Here is a 22,221-nt window from a genome sequence, read left to right as displayed (position 1 = left end):
GGTCCCGGCCTGCTAAACAACAATAACAAAAAAATAGCCAGGTGTTTTGGCGGGCGCCTGTAGTCCCAGCTACTTGGGAGGCTGAGGCAAGAGAATCGCTTAAGCCCAAGAGTTGGGGGTTGCTGTGAGCTGTGACGCCAGGGTACTCTACCAAGGGCAACATAGACTCCGTCTCAAAAAAAAAAGAAAGAAAGAAAATCATAAAAATTCTTCAGTCCTGAAGTCCACTTTTTTCTTGTTTTTTGAGACAGTGGAGACTCACTCAGTTGCCCCAGCTAGACTACAGTGACATCATCATAGCTCACTGCAGCCTTAAATTCCTGGGCTCAGGTGATCTGTTTCAGACTCCCAAATAACTAGGTCTATAGGCACATGTCACCAGGCACTGCTCCTAAATTCTACTTTAAATGTACTGTTTTAAGGGCTACTTATGGGATGGGCACAGTGTGTCTGTAGTCCTAGCTACTGAAGAGGCTGGGTGGGAGCATTACTTGAACAGCCCAGGATTTTTGAGACCAGTCTGGGCAACATAGCAAGACCTTATCCCTACAATAAAGAAAGCAAAAAAATGTACAAAGCTATTTGTGAGCGGTTGTTTAGAAGTGTATATATATCAGAATATGTAACCAAGATAGTGCTTTGAGTATATTTAAAGGCATTATAAATATAATTTTTACAGTAAGCAGTCCTGTCTACTGCTTAGAATAAGGAAGTTTGGCTTCTGAATTTTCACTCAATTAGGGTTTACTCAAATGACAATGAAGATAAATTTTCCTTTCGTTGTAACTTGAGTGACCACTAGGTGTCACTAATAAGCAAACTTTTTTTTTTTTTTTTGGCGACAGAGCTTCAAGCTGTCACCCTGGGTAGAGTGTGGTGGTGTCACAGCTTACAGCTCCAACTCCTAGGCTTAAGCGATTCTCTTGCCTCAGCCTCCCAAGTAGCTGGGACTACAGGCGCCCGCCATAATGCCCGGCTATTTTTTGGTTGTAGTTATTGTTCTTTGGCAGGCCTGGGCTGGATTTGAACCCGCTAGCTCTGGTGTATGTGGCTGGCGCCTTAGCCCCTTGAACTACAGGCGTCGAGCCATAAGCAAACATTTTTATCGCATTTAAGTAGGCAAATATTGATAATAAGCATAGATTTGTAGGCTGCAAATTTTTAAACTCTTCTTTTTGAAGTATCAAATATGTATATATTAAGGATTCCAAATACTTTTGTTTATGTGAGCTAAATTTTTGTTTTTGTTTTTTAGACAAGGTCTCTTTCGCCATGGGTAGAGTGCTGTGACATCATAGTTCACAGCAACCTCAAAGTCCTGGGCTCAAGCAATCCTGCTATTTAAGTTCTCCAAATAGTTGAGACTACTAACTCTTGCCATGACGCCTGGCTGTTCTTCTATTTTTAGTAGAGGAGGGGTCTTGCCTTACTTAGGCTGGTCTAGAACTCCTCAGTTCAAGCAATCCACATGCCACAGCCTCCCAGAGTACTAGAATTACAGCCTTTAACCACCATGCCTTGCCTGGTCAAATTTCATAGTATTTACTAAATAACCAATTTAAACAAATTTAAACTATTCATTAAAATTGAATCCCTTACTTACTAACATGAGTGTCTTTATTTAACAACAGTATTTTCCAAAACAATATTTATTGCCTAGGCACAGTGGCTCATATTTGTAATCCTAGCACTCTGAGAGGCTGAGGCAGGTGGATAGCCTGAGCTCAGGAGTTTCAGTCCCCTATCTCTACTAAAAATAGAAAAACTAGCCAAGCATTATAGTGAACACTTGTAGTCCTAGCTACTCAAGAGGCCAGGGCAAGAGGATCTCTTGAACCCAAGGTTTAAGGTTGCTGTGAGCTATGATGCCACCACACTACCCATGGCAACAGAGACTTTGTCTCAAAAAAATAAAATAAAAAGTGTTTAAGTTTCATCACCACTACCAAAGATTCTGTTTTAGTAAGCCTGGCGTTCTGCTTTGGTTTGTTTGTTTGTTACAAAGCTCTCCAAAGATTGTGGTGTGTAGTCTAGCTTTGAGAAATCTGTCACCTTTGATGTTTTTTTTTTGTTTGTTTGTTTGGGGTTTTTTTCGGTAGAGACAGAGTCTCACTTTATGGCCCTTGGTAGAGTGCCATGGCATCACACAGCTCACAGCAACCTCCAACTCCTGGGCTTAAGCGATTCTCTTGCCTCAGCCTCCCAAGTAGCTGGGACTACAGGCGCCTGCCACAACGCCCAGCTATTTTTTGGTTGCAGTTCAGCCGGGGCGGTATACGGGGCCTGCGCCTTACCGCCACCCTCGGTATATGGGGCCGGCGCCTTACCGACTGAGCCACAGGCACCGCCCTGATGTTGTTTTTAAAGGTAGAATGAAAAGCTATGAATTTGAAGAAATTGTATCTATCATCTTTGATCTAATTATAGACTTGCTGTGTGAAAAGTATTGTCAGAAAGGAAAACTCTTAATGTTTCATCTTTTCTTCCTCCCCAGAATTTGATCCTCCAGCTCCCTTTGTTACTCGCTTTTTGAACACAAGAGCAATGAAGGAAACCTTTAAAAGCTACATGGAATTGCTTGTTAGCATTGCCTTGGACCCTGACACAATGCAAGCCTTAGAGAAGAGCAATGGTACAGTCTCCTAAGTAGTACTTTCTGGATGTTTTAAAAAATTCTTATCTGTCATACGTGTATACGTGATGCTGTAATATACACCTATAAATTGTCATAGGTATATCTTAATCTTATAAAATGGTCATATTTTTTCATGCATTATCTGAATGTTCATACAACTTTATACTGAAACTTTTTCTACTTGTGGGAAAATTGTATACTTTATTTCAGTTCTAGAATATATTTTATCCTTGTAGTATTGCACTAAGTATCTGTATTACACTAAATATCTGTATTATATGAAAAGTTGTATGTCATTACATTCTGTTTTCCAGTAATGAGAAAGATGAGTCAGATGATAATGGTATAAAGATTAAAATTGTATGTTTGTATCTTTAGTAAAAGATATATCACAAGAGAAATTATTTTAATCAATTGGTATTAATGTATGCATTGAGTTATGTCAATATGATTCCTTTTATTCTTTATTGATTTTCTCTTATTGTAAAATAGGGATGAAATTGATAAATGAAATAAACTGACACAATTCATAGGTCTAACATTGCTTAGTAACATTTACCCTTCAGCTATTATTATCGTTCACCAAAGCCTAGTAAAGGAATGAAAAGATTAATGAGCCAGTTTCCTTCACTGTTCTATTAAAATAAGTTGTACACGTATAAGATCAAAAGATAGTAACAAAGAGGAGTCAGTAACAATACAATTCAACGGTAAATATGCTCTGTCTTCCTCTGAAATCCATGTACTTGAGACTATTTTAGGAGTCTTGTGTTCATTGGAAAGAATATAGTGAGAATATGTAAGGAAGTTTAGTGCTTTGAATATGTATTGAAGCTTTCCAAATATTAGTTATTGCTGCAACATGCGTGGTGGGGGTGTATGTACAGTCATGTGTTCCTTAATGATAGGGTGCTTTCTGAAAAGCACATTGTCAGGTGATTTTTGTCATTGTACTAATGTCATATGGTATAGTTACACAAACTTTAGATGAAACTGCCTACTACACACCTAGCCTTTTATACTACATGTTACTGTGCTGAGTACTCTAGACAACTTTTAACACAATGGTAAGTATTCACGTATCTAACCATGTTTAATCAGAAAAGGAACAGCGCTGGGCGGCGCCTGTGGCTCAGTGAGTAGGGCGCCGGCCCCATATGCCGAGGGTGGCGGGTTCAGACCCAGCCCCGCCAAACTGCAATAAAAAAAATCCGGGTGTTGTGGCGGGTACCTGTAGTCCCAGCTGCTGGGGAGGCTGAGGCAAGAGAATAGCTTAAGCCCAAGAGTAGAGGTTGCTGTGAGCCGTGTGACTCCACGGTACTCTACCTGAGGGCGGTACAGTGAGACTCTGTCTCTACAAAAAAAAAAAAGAAAGAAAGAAAAGGAACAGCGCTAATGTATTATAATCTTAAGGAAACAAGGTCATACATGGGGTTCATCTGACAAAACATCATTATGGGGGCAGCACCTGTGGCTCAAGGAGTAGGACGCAGGCCCCATATACTGGGAATGGCAGGTTCAAGCCCAGCCCCGGCCAAAACTGCAAAAAAAAAAAAAAAAAAAAAACATCATTATGCATCACAAGACTATATGTACTGTTTTTTAACAGTAACAAAGTTTATACATTTTTATACACAGTTTATACACTTTTTTTCTGAGACAGAGTCTCACTTTGTTGCCTGCAGTATAGTGCCTTGGTGTCATAGTTCACAGCAACCTCAAATCCTTGGGCTCTAGGAATTGTCTTGCTTCAGCCTCCTGAGTAGCTGGGACTGCAAGTACCTGCCACAATACCCAGCTAATTTTAGAGACGGGGCCTCTGGCTCAGGCTGGTCTTGAATCTGTGAGCTCAGGCAGTCCACCCGTCTCAGCCTCTCAGAGTGCTAGGATTACAGGCATGAGCCACCACGCCTGGCCTTATTTCTACACTTTTAGACACATTATTCTACTTTAGCCTTAAATCATCGTAGCCATTTTATGAATAAAGACAGTGAGGCTCAGCCTAAGACACTTGTTTAAGGGCTTACAATTTGTAATTACCAGAGACCTGAATTAAAATCCAAAGTCTTAACTCAGCGCCTGTAGCTCAATAGTTAGGACACTGGGCATATACACCGAGACTGCTAAACAACAATGACAACTACAACAACAACAACAACAACAAAAATAACCGGGCATTGTGGTAGGCGCCTGTAGTCCCAGCTACTTGGGAGGCTGAGGCAAGAGAATTGCTTAAGCCCAGGAGCTGGCAGTTGCTGTGAATTGTGACACAATGGCACTCTACTGAGGGCATAAGACACTGTCTCCAGAAAAAAAAGGAGAAAAAAAAATCCAAAATCTTCTGATTTCTGGTCCAGTGCTTTTCTTACCATATAATTGAGAGGATAATCTGTATCTCAGTCATTTTAGAGTAACGTGGAACTAGAAGGGAACAGTAGAGATTACCTAGTCTAAAACATGTATTTTATAGTTCATCGATTTTTTTTTTTTTTTGGTTTTTGGCCAGGGCTGGGTTTGAACTCGCCACCTCTGGCATATGGGACCGGCGCCCTACTCCTTGAAGCCACAGGTGCCGCCCGGCGTATTTTATAGTTCAAAACAGATTAGATATATTTCCTAAAGTCTGAGAACAAGTTAGAGGCTGAAGAACCATATTAAGGCCTGGTGCAATGGCTAACACCTATAATCCTAGCACTCTAGGAGGCTGAGGTGGGTGGATTGCTTGAGCTCAGGAGTTCAAGGACCAGCCTGAGCAAGAGCGAGACCCCCATCTCTAAAAATAACCAGGCATTTGCTGTGAGCCATGTGACGCCACGGCACCTATCCGAGGGCGGTTCAGTGAGACTCTGTCTCTACAAAAAAAAAAAAAAACAGGCATTGTGGTGGACATCTGCAGTTCCAACTACTTGGGAGGCTAAGGCAAGAGGATCACTTGAGCCCAAGAGTTTGAGGTTGGTGTCAGTTATGATGCCATGGCACTCTTACTGAGGGCAACACAGTGAGACTCTCATCTCAAAAAAAAAAAAGGCTTGGCTCCTGTAGCTGAATGGTTAGGGCTTCAGCCACATATACCGGGCCCAGGCCTGCTAAATAACAAGTGGCCGGCGCCTGTAGTCCCAGCTACTTGGGAGGCCAAGGCAAGAGAATCGCTTAAGCCCAAGAGTTTGAGTTGCTGTGAGCTGTGACATCATACCACTTTACTGAGGTCGACATAATGAAACTCTGTCTCGAAAAAAAGAACCATAATTAAAACTCAGTTATCCTGTGAATGGGGGACCATTAGGTTGCTTAGGAGGGGTGAACCAGCCCAGGTTGGAAACAGAGCAGGTCAAAACTCTTATGCTGACTGGTAATGGGATCATGCCTATGAATATTTATTTCTGGGTATTTATATTTTGAAAGTTATTTTAATTGCTTATCAGTAGTTTCTGATTTTTTTTCCATATAATACAAGGGGAGGAAAGAAATTTGAAAGGATACATTTAAAAATAATTCACAGGGTGGCGCCTGTGGCTCAACGGGTAGGGCGCCGGTCCCATATGCCGGAGGTGGCGGGTTCAAGCCCAGCCCCGGCCAAAAATAAAAAAAAAAAAAATAATAAAAATAAAAATAATTCACAAATATATTTTTAGGATGGTAATTAAAATCCATTAGCATAGGAAATAAAATAATTATTTGGATAAATTATTAAATAGCCTGATTTAAAATACTTAATGCAACACCAAAATTTATACTCTGATAATGCTTTTTTTTTTTATTTTTTTAATTACTATTTTCACTTTGTCACCCTTGATAGAATGCTGTGGTGTCATAGCTCCCAGCAACCTTTAACTCTTGGGCTTAAGCAATTCTCTTGCTTCAGCCTCCCAAGTAGGTGCCCCCTAATAATGCTTTTCTTTCTTTCTTTCTTTTTTTTTTTTGCAGAGACAGAGTCTCACTCTATCACCCTTGGTAGAGTGCTGTGGCATCACACAGCTCACAGCAACCTCCAACTCCTGTGCTTAGGCGATTCTCCTGCCTCAGCCTCCCAAGTAGCTGGGACTACAGGCGCCAGCCACAATGCCCGGCTGTTTTTTGGTTATAGTTGTCATTGTTGTTTGGCAGGCCTGGGCTGGATTCGAACCCGTCAGCACTGGTGTATGTGGCTGGTGCCTTAGCAGCTTGAGCTATAGGCACCGAGCCTAAACCACTTTTCTTAAAAGAGCTTAAATTTCAGAAGTGTGAAATAGGAAACAAAAGCTTTGAGTAGAAATCTCTCTTACTGTAAATTTCACTCTCCCCTTTTCAATTCGTTTTTGTTTTTTTGTTTTGTTTTTATTTTTTATTTTTTTTAGAGACAGAGCCTCACTTTATCATCCTTGGTAGAGTGCTGAGGCATAACCTCCAGTTCCTGGGCTTAGGTGATTCTCTTGCCTCAGCCTCCCAGGTAGCTGGGACTACAGGCACCCACCATAACACCCAGCTTTTTTTTTTTTTTTGAGACAGAGTCTTGCTTTTTCATCCTTGGTAGAGTGTCATGGCGTCACACAGCTCACAGCAACCTCCAACTCCTGGGCTCAGAGTATTCTCTTGCCTCAGCCTCCTGAGTATCTGGGACTACAGGCACCTGCCACAACGCCCAGCAATTTTTTTTGTTTTGCATTTTGGCCGGGAGCCAGGTTTGAACTTTCCACCCTTGGTATACAGGGCCGGTGCCCTACTCATTGAGCCACAAGCACCGCCCCAACACCTGGCTATTTTATTTTATTTTTTTTCAGAGACAGAGTCTCACTTTATCGCCCACGGTAGAGGGCTGTGGCATCACAGCTCACAGCAACCTCCAGCTTTTTTGGGCCTAGGCGATTCTCCTGCCTCAGCCTCCCAAGTAGCCGGACTACAGGCACCCACCGCAACAACCGGCCATTTTTGTTGCTGTTTGGCTGGGGCTGGGCCCGAACCCACCACCCTCGGTATCTGGGGCCAGTGCCCTACTCACTGAGCCACAGGTACCCTCCCACCTGGCTATTTTTTGTTGCAGTTTGACCAGGGCCGAGTTCAAACCTGCCACTCTAGGTATATGGGGCTGATGCCCTACCCACTGAGCCATAGGTGCCGCACTAGTCTCCCCTTTTCGAAAATAACTTTTGCCTCTGTTTTGTTTTTTTGGAGACAGAGTCTCACTATGTCACCCTCGGTGGAGTGCCATGATGTCCCAGCAACGTCAAACTCTTGGGCATAGGGCGGCGCCTGTGGCTCAGCGGGTAGGGCGCCGGTCCCATATGCCGGAGATGGCGGGTTCAAACCCAGCCCCGGCCAAAAAATAAATAAATAAATAAAAACCAAAAAAAAAAAAAAACTCTTGGGCATAATCTATTCTCTTGCCTCAGCCTCCCAAGTAACTAGGACTACAGGTATTCACCACAACACCTGGCTATTTTTTGTTGTAGGTCATCATTGTTTTGAGCAGGCCCAGGCAGGTTCGAACCTGCTAGTGCCCTAACCACTGAGCTATGGCCACTGAGCCTGCCTTTTATATTTTTGACACTGGGTTTTGATGATTTCTCTTCCCCCCACTTTTTCTTGCTTCAAATTACTGAATGAAGAATTACCACTTGGATGGCTTGGTGCCCATAGCACAGTGGTTATAGCTCTAGCCACATATACCAAGGCTAGCAGATTCGAGCCCGGCCGGGGCCAGCTAAACAACAATGATAACTGCAACAAAAATAGCCTGGTGTTGTGGCAGGTGCCTGTAGTCCCAGGTACTTGGGAAGCTGAGGCAAGAGAAACGCTTAAGCCCAAGAATAAGAGGTTGCTGTGAGCTGTGACACTACGGTACTCTACTGAGGGTGATATAGTAAGAGTCTATCTCAAAAAAATAAAAAAAAAAAGAATTATCACTTGGAGTAGGTGGGGCATGCTAGCCCAAGCCTTATGATCTTAGCATTCTGGCAGGCGGAGGCAGAAGGGTCACTTGAGCTTAGCAGTTCAAGACCAGCTTGAACAAGAGAGAAACCTTGTTTCTACTAAAAATGGAAAAATTAGCTGAGCATTGTAGCAAGCGCCTGTAGTCTACTCACTTGAGTCCAGGAGGTTGAGGTTGCTATAAGAGCTAAGCTGACTCCACCGTATTCTAGCAGCAGAGTGAGAGACTGTCTCAATTTTAAAAAAAAGATACCTTTGTCCTCACACTCAGTGTTTTTTTTTTTTTTTTTTTTTCTTTTTTTTTGTAGAGACAGAGTCTCACTTTATGGCCCTTGGTAGAGTGCCGCGGCCTCACACAGCTCACAGCAATCTCCAACTCCTGGGCTTAAGCGATTCTCTTGCCTCAGCCTCCCGAGCAGCTGGGACCACAGGCGCCCGCCACAACGCCCGGCTATTTTTTGGTTGCAGTTTGGCCGGGGCTGGGCTTGAACCCGCCACCCTCGGTATATGGGGCCGGCGCCCCACCGACTGAGCCACAGGCGCCGCCCCACACTCAGTGTTTTATAAAATTTGACACTGGATCAGTTTGTATTTTATGACACTGTGATTGGATTATTCAAATGGTAAATAAGATCTGGAGAAATTATGCAGTTTGCCCATTGGTCACATACCTTCCATCCGCCAGTTCTAATTCAGCTAAAACCCAGGACTTTTGATTACAGTGCAGAGCACGCCCCATCATAATAATACTAGCTCTTTCTCACTTCTATTATAAACCTACTTTTTGAGGTAGGTTTGTTCAGAAAAATTCATGTCCAATTTTTTACAAGCAATATTTTGCAAAAGCCAATGAATTTAATGTCTTTTAATATGTAGATATTTTGAGAAAAATTGGATTTTTACAAGTTTTATGTTAACAGTTTGTCCTATTATAATTTTCTTTCAGATGAACTACTTTTACCTCATATGAAAAAAATAGACGGCATGCTAAATGATAACCGAAAGAGACTTCTTTTGAATCTTCATTTGGATCAGTCATTCAAGGTATTTCCTTCAATGATTTAATAGCAAAACTCAGTGGCAATCATAGTCTTTAGTATTATGGGAAGGAAAATTTATGTAACTCATTCTTTTACAAAATGTTTTGCCTAACAAGAAATTTGTTTTTAGGCCAGGCATAGTGGCTCACACCTGTATAATCCTAGCACTCTGGGAGGCTGAGGCGGGTGGGTCACCTGAGCTTTTAAGTTTGAGACCATCCTGAGCCAGAACCAGACCTCATCTCTAAAATAGCCAGGCATTGTGGCCGACGCCTATAGTCCAAGCTACTTGGGAGGCTGAGACAGAATTGCTTGAGCCCAAGAGTTTGAGGTTGCTGTGAGCTGTGATGCCATAGCACTATACTGAGGGTGACAAAATGAGACTATCTCAAAACTTTTTTTGTTTTTATTCATTGTGGATCTGTTGTGCTTCTCTTTTTAGTGCTAATCATTTGCTTTTCTCTTCTTAAATTCATTTTTTAATCATTTATGTTTATCTCTTATTCATTCTATAAAATAATCTCTAGCTAGCCAGGCATTGTGGTGGGCGCCTGTAGTCCCAGCTACTCGGGAGGCTGAGGCAAGAGAATCGCTTAAGCCCAGGAGTTGGAGGTTGCTGTGAGCTGTGTGAGGCCATGGCACTCTACCAAGGGCCATAAAGTGAGACTCTGTCTCTACAAAAACAAAGCAAACAAACAAATAAAATAATCTCCAGCTTTCCATAAAGGCAGTATCATAGCTAATTAGGTTTATTTGAGGCATGAGTATTACTAATAACAAATAAAATAATTTCCAGATGTTTTCGAAAAGTATTTTATGTTACCATATTCAAATCTTGTTTTTCTTTTCTTTTTTCTGGTCTGGAGCTGGGTTTCAACCTGCCACCTCCGGTATATGGGGCTGGCGCCCTACTCCTTTGAGCCACAGGCATTGCCCCAAATCTTGTTTTTCTTTTGAATCTTTTCAAAATGTTCATGTTTCATGTATAATTAAAATTAGCTTTTTCTTAGTATAGTTATTAAAATTCGCTTTACTTCATTTACCAATAACTGAGGAAAATTTGATTTTTAAATAATGGTAAGAGGTATGTATAATTACATGTGTAAATTTATTTGGCAGTGTAAATTGGTTTTGGTGTTATCAGAGGTATATAATGAAACTGAGAATATTTGGCCAGGCACAGTAGTTCTTGCCTGTAATCCTAGCATTCTGGGAGGCTAAGGCAGGTGGTTTGCTTGAGGCCAGGAGTTCGAGATCAGCCTGAGCAAGAGTGAGACCCTCATCTGCTAAAAATAGGAAAACTGAGGCAAGAGAATTGCTTGAGTCCAAGATTTGAAGGTTGCTATGATCTATGATGACGCCATGGCACTCTACCCAGGTCAACAGAGTGAGACTTTATCTCAAAAAGAAAAAAAAAGGGCGGCACCTGTGGCTCAGTGGGTAGGGCCCCAGCCCCATATACCAAGGGTGGCGGGTTCAAATTCGGCCCCAGCCAAACTGCAACAAAAAAATAACCGGGCGTTGTGGCAGGTGCCTGAGGTCTCAGCTACTCAGGAGGCTGAGGCAAGAGAATTGCGTAAGCCCAGGAGTTGGAGGTAAAAAGTTAAGATCCAGAGGGTGGCGCCTGTGGCTCAGTGAGTAGGGCGCCAGCCCCATATGCCGAGGGTGGCGGGTTCAAACTCAGCCCCTGCCAAACTGCAACAAAAAAAATAGCCGGGCGTTGTGGAGGGCGCCTGTAGTCCCAGCTGCTCAGGAGGCTGAGGCAAGAGAATCGCATAAGCCCAAGAGGTTGCTGTGAGCCATGTGACGCACGGCACTCTACCCGAGGGCAGTACAGTGACACTCTGTCTCTACAAAGAAAAAAAATTAAGATCCAGAGTTACTATTTAAAATAAATGGAATTTAAAGATTAAAAATGGACTCTGAATTTGGAAACAATAAATACCTTACGAAAAAGAGAGAAAATTTAAATCTTTCCAATGAGCACAAGATGCCAAAGATGATCTCAAGTGTATGGATTTCAGAGGAAGACAGAGCATCATTAACTTCAAAAGACTTCAGGATTTATTCCTAAAATTACCACGGCATGTAAAAAGCACAAATAATCTGAGCTTATAATGAAACTAGAAATTGATATCTCACTGTGGTAGGAAATAGCAAAAGTTTTACTTTTCAGTCAAATGCAGTTTAGCTCCCTTGTATACTTACACTAAGAAGAAGTTAGGCTATTTTTTAAATGTATGTATTTTAATGTATTATTTTCAGGGTCACAGTACAGGTGTTTGGAAACAGTGTAAGAGTTTAAGAACGTGACATTGAAAGTTGTAATATTTATACACATAAAACAGTTGATCTTACCAAATGTTTATTGCATTCTGAATCATAAATATGGGAGCACTTCAACTGTTTTTAGTATCAAAATAATAAATGATGCTAGTAGCTGAATTACATTTTATAAAGCTACAACCTCACTAAATTTAGCTGTATATGTCATTAAGTTATTGAAGTGCATAAGCATGCCAATGGCTTTTAAAGAATATAGTGGTATAGAAAAATTTGTCAGGCATGTGATGTGCACCTGTAGTCCCAGCTATGTAGGGGGCTGATGCAGGATTGCTTGAGCCCAGGAGTTTCAGATTGCACACTAGCCCAGGTGACAGAGCAAGACCCTGCCTCAAAAAAAGAAAAGAGTGGAGTGGAATCGTTTTTACCACACGGCCACAGTAACTATATTGTCAATGCTGATTACAATGTCCTTATGTTCAGAAAACTGGACAAGGTGTTTTCAGACTTTATCTCACAGGTACTTCTGCAGTCAAAAGCAGCAAGAGAGGTGCTGTAGGAGAGAAGCATTGCAGTGTTTCTGGTTCTCTGTCTTCATCTTCATCCAGGATCAAATGACTTCTTTATAGCTGGGCTCAACCAACCACATTGCAAGGGCTAGCAATGGTTTGAGTGATTGAACTTTGATGAATCTTATGTATGCCATCTTGTGCCTTAAAGCCAGAGAGGCATTACTAGAAAGAGCTCTCTGCCTTATTTAGAGTCCCCACAGTGGTGTGCTATTGCGTAATAGGCAGGTCATAAGATTGGCTCAGATTCAAGGAATGGGGAGATAGATTCCACATTAGATAGGATGAGATACAAAGAATTTGTGACCATGATTAACCCCCTCCACGTGTGTATGTCTGTGCATATGTATGTATATATTTACCACATCCCCTTATTAAACACACACTCTGGGTATATGTGTATATTTGTGTGTTTCTAAATTTTGAATAATTGGCAGTAGTTTAGGTTAGTTTTCTTCTGGTGTCAATTATCTTGCTTCATTATTTTAAAGAATGCTTTGGAAAGTTTTCCTGAACTAACAATAATTACTCGAGACTCTAAAGCAAAAAGTGGAGGACCTGCTATTTCTAAAATCAAAATGAATGGCAAAGCTTATAATAAGAAAACCCTAAGGACTTCTAAAACAACCGCTAAATCTGCACAGGTAAGTACGTACTGATTAATGTAACAATAACTTTTGTTGATGTAATTCCTACTTAAAACATTGAAATAAGCAAATGTTGTGGGCGGTGCCTGTGGCTCAGTGGGCAGGGCGTTGGCCCCACATACGGAGGGTGGCAGGTTCAAACCTGGCCAAACTGCAACAAATAAATGGCCGGGAGTTGTGGCAGACGCCTATAGTCCCAGCTAGTTGGGAGGCTGAGGCAAGAGAATCGCCTAAGCCCAGGAATTGGAGGTTGCTGTGAGCTGTGTGACACCACAGCACTCTACCATGGGCAATAAAGTGAAACTCTGTCTCTACAAAAAAAAAAAAGAAAGAAAGAAAGAAAAAAATAAGGAAATATTGTACTGTGCTGTCTCTAGGTGTGAAGTCTTTTCAGGCAGGAATAAACAGTTTTGGCTTAAGGAACAGATTGGTGTTGTTTATTATTGCCTGGCCCAGTATCTGGCATATAGTAAGTGGTCACCAATTTCCTAAATAAACTAATGGAAATCATCCCATGTTTGTATTCATATATTTGCATGTAGTATTTTGGTAAGATTTTATCATATGCAAAACGTTATTTTGAAATATGTATACATCGTAGAATGGCTAGTTCAAACTAATATATGTATTACATGTTATATAACTGTAATTAGATACAAGTGCACACAGGTAAGTGAGCATGCATATAGTAAGAAAATTTAGTATTTATTTCATATCTGCAAAGTCATTAAAATTAGAGTATAAATTATGACAAACAGTTTGGCTACATACATGAAAAATGTATTCTGTAGAAACACATTCACAAATGCATAAATTTGGTCATTGCAGAATTATTCGTAAGAGCCATCAAGTTGTATATCATAAGTGTGAGGTTGGATATATAAAGAACCACCAGACAATTTAATACTATTTACTTTGCAAAAAGAAAAAAATTGTTTATTCTTTCAAAAAAGCAAATCTTTGTATGAAGTGTGTCAAATGAAAGCACCAGGGATACAGTAACAAACACCAATTAAAAATCTTTGCCCTTGGTTCAGAAATTAGGGCGCCAGCCACATACACCGAGGCTGACAAGTTTGAGTCCAGCTCGGGCCTGCTAAACATGGACAACTACAACAACAAAACAAAACAAAAAAATCTTTGCCCTCATATAATTTATGTTCCAAGGAGAGGTACAGATACATGTAATAAATGGAAAGATAGTCAGTTTTTAGTTAGGTAAAAAGCAAACGGAAAAAGGAAAAGCTGCAGGACAAGATGTATGTATGATTCCCTTTACATTATAGAATTAATGTTATTGATATGTTATACCTGGGGGAAAACATGAAAGAACAAATAACATATTGTTAGCCTTGTTTATCTCTAAAGTAAGAATCAGATTATAGAAAGCTTTTGCTTCTTGCAGGGGTCCTCAAACTACGGCCCACGGGCCATATGTGGCAGTGTGATTGTATTTGTTCCCGTTTTGGTTTTTTACTTCAAAATAAGATAGGTGCAGGGGCAGTGCCTGTGGCTCAGTCGGTAAGGCGCCGGCCCCATATACCGAGGGTAGCAGGTTCAAACCCGGCCCCGGCCAAACTGCAACCAAAAAAAAAATAGCCAGGTGTTGTGGCGGGCGCCTGTAGTCCCAACTACTCGGGAGGCTGAGGCAAGAGAATCGCTTAAGCCCAAAGTTGGAGGTTGCTGTGAGCTGTATGAGGCCACGGCACTCTACCGAGAGCCATAAAGTGAGACTCTGTCTCTACAAAAAAAAATAAGATAGGTGCAGTGTGCATAGGAATTTGTTCATAGTTTTTTTTTAACTATAGTCCAGCCCTCCAACAGTCTGAGGGACAATGAACTGGCCGCCTGTTTAAAAAGGTTGAGGACCCCTGCATGGGCTCAGCACCTGTGGCTCAAGCAGCAAAGGCACCAGCCACATACACCTGAGCTGGCAGATTCGAATCCAGCCTGGGCCCGCCAAACAACAATGACGGTTGCAACCAAAAAGAAATAGCCAGGTGTTGTGGCAGGCACCTGTACTCCCAGCTACTTGGGGAGGCGGAGGCAGGAAAATAGCTTGAACCCAGGAGTGAGAGGTTGCTGTGAGCTGTGATGCCACAGCACTCTACCCAGGGCAACAACTTGAGGCTCTGTCTCAAAAAAAAAAAAAGACATCCTATATGTTTAGTGTTTGGATTTTTCTATAATGTTTACATTTTTTTCATATAATGCATATTTATATTCAGGAAAAAGAATTAATATTTTAAAATATAATTTAAATTCTTATTTTTAATAAGAATATTAATACAACCTAATTACCTCTGTAAGTCATTTCCAAGATTCCCTTTGAGACTTTTGATCTAGTATAAAGAGTTCTTGGCTCAGATGTTCTGTGAAATGTAACTATAAACTTTTTTCTTTTTATAGGAGTTTTCTGTTGATCCAGAGAAAATACAGTTGTATGCTTTGTATCATTCACTGCATCACTATAAATATCATGTTTATCTGATATGTAAGGATGAGGTAATTTCTTCTCATTTATTTGAAGGAGAAATATATATTGTTCTGAAGTTAAAGGAGACTCTAGTTATAGTATTTTAAATGTTTTAAAGAAAATTATAGGGTGGTGCCTGTGGCTCAGTGAGTTAGGGTGCCAGCTCCATATATCAAACCCGGCCCTGGCCAAACTGCAACAAAAAAAATAGCTGTGTGTTGTGGCGGGCGCCTGTAGTCTCAGCTACTTCGGAGGCTGAGGCAAGAGAATCACCTAAGCCCAAGAGCTGGAGGTTGCTATGAGCTGTGACACCACAGCACTCTACCAAGAGCGACAAAGTGAAACTCTGTCTCTAAAAAAAAAAAAGAAAAAGAAAAGAAAAATATATTTGTATTTATTTTGCCCATATGATATTTTGTAAATAATGACTTGACGATTTATTCTTCTAAGTGTCCCTGATATGTTTTGTGCTCCGATTAACCTGAATCACAAAACCTCTAGAATGGCCTCATCCCACTTAATTGCAGAGAAATGGGATTTTGTGCCTTGATGTAGAGAAATGAAAGTTAAAATTTTATATGTGACAACAATACTACCTTGTGGATGGGATACGAAGATCAGTTTCCTCAGATAAGTTAAATGAGGAAATAAGTCAATACTACTTCATTGACTAGAATCACTTTAATTAAAAGGATTAAGTTTGTCCAAGGCTGTATACCCAATGTGTCTGACAATGGTCTGATATGGAAGGATGTTCATGAATCTAACTTTTATTTAGCAAAGGAGAAATATAACATGCAAAATATGTTGACTAGCCACAGTATCTATCATACCGATAGTCCCAGCTACTTGGGAGGCTGAAACCAAGGATTACTTGAGCCTAGGAATTACAGACCATCCTGGGCAAAATATGAGACTAAATCACTACAAAGAAAAGAAAGGAAAATAACATAGACTATTTTTATGATATTCTGAAGTATAGAATTGACCCCCAACTTTGTCATTCAGCTTTTAATACAATTAGAAGAAACTGAGAAAGTTTGAAGCACTTTTCGTAGCCTTCCTTTTTGCCTCTGAGCAGACAAAAATGAGAGGATCAGATCTCATCCAAATTTATCTGAAGTAATGACTCTCTACAAATAGGGAAAAAAAGATCAGTACTTGTAGGTAAATTAATAAATTTTATTTCATTCAAAATAAAGAGTTCTTGAGGGGTGGTGCCTGTGGCTCAGAGGAGTAGGCACCAGCCCCATATGCCGGAGGTGGTGGGTTCAAACCCAGCTCTGGCCAAAAACTACAAAAAAAAAAAAAAAAAAGAGTTCTTGAGGAGAACTTAAGTATAAAGCAATAAGTATGTGCTAGCACTTTGGGAGACTGAGGCAGATGGATTGCTTGAGCTCAGGAGTTCAAAACCAGCCTGAGCAAGAGTGAGACCCTGTCACTACTAAAAACTGGAAAAAACTAGCCAGGCATAGTGGCAGGTGTCTATAGTCCAAGTTACCTGGGAGACTGAGGGAAGAGGATCACTTGAGCCCAAGAGTTTGATGTTGCTGTGAGCTATGATGACACCAAAGCACTCTACACAGGGCAACAGAGTGAGACTCTGTCTAAAAAAAAAGTGATAAGTATAAACTAATATTGCAATTTTCTTCATTTTAGATTTCTTCAGTACAGAAAAAAAATGAAGATTTAGGACAGGAGGAAATTGTTCAACTTTGCATGAAAAATGTAAAATGGGTGGAGGACCTATTTGAAAAATTTGGAGAACTTCTAAATCACGTACAGCAGAGATGTTCCTGACATTTCTACAAAAAATCCCATCTCTTTATAGCACTAATGAAATGGCGGATGAGGGTGGTCAAAGATAATCAGATGTTAAGCAGTGGTCTGCTGCAGGCCTGCCTGCTTCCATCATGAATTTTCGTCACAAGCTCTGCTAAAGGACAGTGGTGCTGCCAAGGAAGGCAGTCACCTGGAAATGGACCTAAATCCCACCACATTTTTATCCTAATGAATGACTTTTCTATTTTGTAAACCATTGAGTAACGTGAGTTTTATTTTCAGAAATGTTTTTTGACGAATGATGAAGCATGCACTAAATATAATTTTTCTTTATTGCTAGAGAAATAACACTTAAGTAACTTGATTGTTTTTTTCTGATTCTGGCTAAATACCAGAATGAAAGAGAAGTGGCAGAAAGCATATGTTTGTATTCCTGTCTGGCCACAAAACCGAAAGTATTGTACATTATGTAAACAGACCTGGTGTGATAAGACATCCCGTGTGAGAATATCTTCAATTTAAAATACGAAATTCAGAAGCTGCATTCTGCTTTATGGACTCCTTTTACTCTTAACATGTTCAGGAAACTGGATGTGGAATTGGTGCAATTCTGTGACTGCTTTTTGTGTCAAATTATATTGCAATGAAAAAAACAATGACATACTATTTTCCCTATCTCAAAGAAAAGTATTTTCATTTTTACTGTTTTTTCCTTTGGAAAATTTTCAATTGTACATTTTATTTCACTCATAGTTGTATTTTTCACAAGGGAAATGTTGTGGTTATAAATATGTTTGATGTATCTGTATTACACTTTTCATTATTTTCAGTAAATCTTATTTAGTTATATGTCGAATTTCTATTGTGAATTCTATCTTGAGGTAATCATTTTTGTTCATTCAGCTTTTTTTCATTGTTGTCCAGAATATGCATTCAGTACTAGAATTAGTTTAGCTTTATAAATGGGGCTGTGTTGAGCACTGCAGTACTTTTCTAAATTAGCATCTGACCAAGTGAATTGTCAAGGTAAAAATCTAACATTATACATTTTGAAGAATGAAACTGATGACTATACGCAGTGTTAAACACAGCTTCTTGTAACTCTTAGAACTGGAAGTGGTAGAGCTCTCCTTTTGGTGCCTTTCCAACCTTTATACACACTATTGTAGCTTTCTTAAGTTTGATAGCTTATGTTTCAAGTAGTTTAGCTGAGACAGTGAATGTATTAGGTTCAACATGACCTTGTGGTTTATTTGTGTTTGCCAACAGGATGCCTTATTTGTTCGAAAAAAAGATTTACTAGTGTCATCCTAAACCTCTCCTTTTTTAGGATTGTAAAAAAATTGTTGATCATCATACTTTCGTTTATTTTACCACCATTTAGTGCCTTAAGTCCTATCAAGAAAGTAGTGTTACTGCTCAATGCCCAAATAAGATACCCTTATGTGCATATTGCTATTGTCTTGATTTTCAGTTCACAGGCCAACTTCTTATACTTAAAAAAAAAAAAATCAGTAAACTGGCAAAGAATTAAAGGTAACACATGAGTTAAGGATAAAACATTGTAGCATTGGGTGAAAAAAATGAGTACTTGAGTTAAGCTTACATATTTATTTCTGATGGTTATCTTATTTAAAGCAATAATCTTTAATGTTGTACCTGTACCTCCCATTAAACTAGGATCTCAATAATGGAAGTTTCTCTCAAGGTTTAAATGTTCCATTTATGAAAGTTTTTTAAAACCTATTTGGGCAGCTTATTTTGAAAACAAAAGTAACCTATTAGATTCATTTTGCCTAACTCATATGGGAGATGCAGAGATTATTGGCAGTAGGAGCATCATAAAATGAGTTTTATAGTGGAAAAGCATAGGAAGCAGCCATATTTCTTTCTGATAGTATTGACTCTGGACTGAACTGGTATCTTTCATTTCCAAAGTGCAGAGTAGGGAACTACATCTCCTAATGTAGTGTTACAAGTATACATATTTTTATTACTCCCCCAACTTTCTTTCCTAAATCATTCATTGATGGGTTTAAATATTTTTAAAAGCTGCCTTCCATTTAGGTAGCTCTTGAAGTAGATGTTTGAATTCACTGACCACATTTTCTTCATGATAAGCCCCATGGAAAAACAAAGATGTTTCCTTAAGTTAATCTAATGTTTCCCATAGAAAATAACCCAATTCCTTTTCAGCTACTGTTGTCCTTAAGCTGCTTGCAGTTCTATTCATTTTAGTTAGGAAAACAAGTGTTTTCATAGTATGGCAGGCCAAGTCTGTGATGCTGCCTCTGAGAAACCCTGTCATTTAGTTGCATCATCATCTCTCATTTGATCTATGTATCATAAGCGAAAACATCAACCTCAGGCCTTAGAGAAAAGTGGGAATATTATTATAACAACCATACTTGAGTCCTTTCTTAGTATGAAGTTAAATACAGTCATGTGTCGCTTAATAACAAGGATACATTCTGAGAAATTCATCATGAGGCAATTTCATCATTGTGCAAACATCACAGGGCACATTTAACAATCCTAGATGGTACAGATTACTGCACCCCTAGGCTAGCCTATTGCTCCTAGGCTACAACCCTGTATAGCATGTAACTTTACTGAATACTGTAGAAAATTGTAGACAATGGTAAGTATTTGTGTATCTAAATATAGAAAAGATACAATAAAAATACAGTATTATAATCTTAATGGGACCATATGTACGCTCTGTCATTGACTGAAAAGTTGTTATGCGGCGCATGACTAGAAATACTTGGTGGTTAACATTTACATTCCTTGCCAGGGAGTTTGAAATTTATAATATAGAAATAGGTTTAGGTTATAGATAGAGTTAAAGAGGTAAAGCACATGTTGCCACAACCCAGGAAAATATTTTTAAGAAAGATTGGACTTTCTTACCTATAGAGACCTGGAAATAATTTAATGTAAGAAATCCTTTTGTGTTGGTGTTTATTACTATTAATAGTTCAGATGAGTGGTTGGAGAAGGGGCCTCCTTGTCACTTTTACTATAACCCAATTTCTACTAATTGATCCTTTAAGTTATAAGGATTTATGAATTGTCACAGTAAGTCAACACTAGAAACTGTTCATTTTTCTGTTACACTATGAAATAAAACATTGGTGAGATGAAAAAAATCTTAATTTAAAATGGCTTAGGGAATTTTGAGATTAACATTCTAAATTTCTTTATATTTCTAAAACTTGAAAATGTATAGGTGCCCTCATGCTTTAGGACTGTTTTTAAAGCTTTCCTCACATTTTTAGGCATAATTTTCCTTTTAATATACGAGTACATATTTATTTTCTTAATGCAGCTATATTCCAACCCATGACTTTGTTGATATTCCTATAAAACCAATAGCAGCAGGGTTATTGAAACAGCTTTCACAAAAGTTGATTCAGATGTGCAAGTTGCAAATTTCATTGTATTTGTGGAATATGATTTTGTTAACCTGTATTTTCATCCGTTTCTCAAAAATAATTTTCCAATGGAGTGATATATCCAGGATAACTACTTCTGTGTCAGTGGACTTGACACATAACTGCACAAATGAACAATGTACACTATTGGTTGTGCATTAACTTACATGTACAATTTTTTGGCATCTTTGTTCACAAATGCATGTTTTTTAAAAATCACCTTTATTTATAAGTGACAATAACTGAAGTTAAGGATATAAAGAAACCTGCATTTGTAGTCCAGAGTTTTCAATTGGTCCATAATACAATGTATGGAAATGTGAAAGACAATTTTGTATATTTGTTTGTTACTAACTCAGATCATTAAAATGAAAACAAATTTTTAAACAACAAAATCACAATGTTTGGGGGTTTTTTTGGTTTGTTTGTTGTTTTTTTTTTTCAGAATCAAACACTGAGATACTTTATAGCCAAAAACATCATCATGTTATAGATTTCTCACATACCAACTTCATGTTATAACTAAACAAAGTTATTTAAATGGTATAAAGCCTACCCATTATTTTCTCAGATGATTATATAGCGTAGCTGATAATAGCAACAAATTTAGTTCTGGGGTTTATTGGCTTTAAGAAAACAAAAAAGAGGGTGGTGCCTGTGGCTCAAGGAGTAGGGCACCGGCCCCATATGCCGGAGGTGATGGGTTCAAACCCAGGCCCGGCCAAAAACCGCAGAAAAAGAAAGAAAGAAAAAACAATTAAGGTGAACTTTTAGCCCTTTTTTACTTAGAATTAAAAATCCATTAAGTTAGATCTCATCTCTTTTTTTTTAGAGACAGAGTCTCATTCCATTGCTCTCAGTAGATTGCTGTGGCGTCACAGCTCACAGCAACCTCCAGCTCTTGGGCTTAGGTGATTCTTTTGCCTCAGCCTCCTTAGTAGCTGGGACCATAGGCTCCTGCCACAATGGCCAGCCATTTTTTTGTTGCAGCTTGGCCAGGGCTGGGTTTGACCCCACCACTCTCAGTATATGGGGCTAGCGCATTACTCACTGAGCCAAAGGCACCGCCTAGACCTCATCTCTTAAAAACAGCTGGGCACTGTGGCAGGCACCTTAGTCCCAGCTACTTGGGTGGCTGAGGCAAAAGGATTTCTTGAGCCCAAGAGTTTGAGGTTGCTGTGAGCTGTGATGCTACAGCACTCTACAGGGGCAAGAAAGTGAGACTGTCTCAAAAAAAAATCCATTAAGTTACATCTTTATAATTGTTTGAAATTTATAGGTGCATAAGTAGAAGTAATAGGTAATATCAAAATATTTTATTATCTATTGTAACTATTGAACAGGTAAGCTGGTCTTTTCATTTTCTGAATAATATTCTGCCTTATCTTTCATATAATATTAAAAAATAATTCAAGTGAAGATGTCAACATTTGCTATCTTGTAGTTTT

At 39.4% G+C, this 22,221-nt stretch overlaps 1 protein-coding gene across 1 annotated transcript in view; it reads left to right on the top strand.

Moving 5' to 3' along the window:
* The window catches only part of QSER1 (glutamine and serine rich 1), a 114,214-nt gene extending 93,051 nt beyond the window's left edge, over positions 1–21,163 (top strand). Inside the window, exons 9-13 of the mRNA XM_053562898.1 lie at positions 2,495–2,632; positions 9,486–9,583; positions 12,923–13,075; positions 15,488–15,583; positions 17,214–21,163. Of these exons, the coding sequence (XP_053418873.1) occupies positions 2,495–2,632; positions 9,486–9,583; positions 12,923–13,075; positions 15,488–15,583; positions 17,214–17,354 (626 nt within the window). The 3' untranslated portion in view covers positions 17,355–21,163. The remainder of the gene's footprint in view (positions 1–2,494; positions 2,633–9,485; positions 9,584–12,922; positions 13,076–15,487; positions 15,584–17,213) is intronic.
* The last annotated feature ends 1,058 nt before the right edge of the window (positions 21,164–22,221 follow it).

The sequence above is a fragment of the Nycticebus coucang genome, chromosome 14 (genome assembly GCF_027406575.1).
Source record: "Nycticebus coucang isolate mNycCou1 chromosome 14, mNycCou1.pri, whole genome shotgun sequence".
NCBI lineage: Eukaryota > Metazoa > Chordata > Mammalia > Primates > Lorisidae > Nycticebus > Nycticebus coucang.
This window is presented reverse-complemented; position numbering and strand designations above follow the sequence as displayed.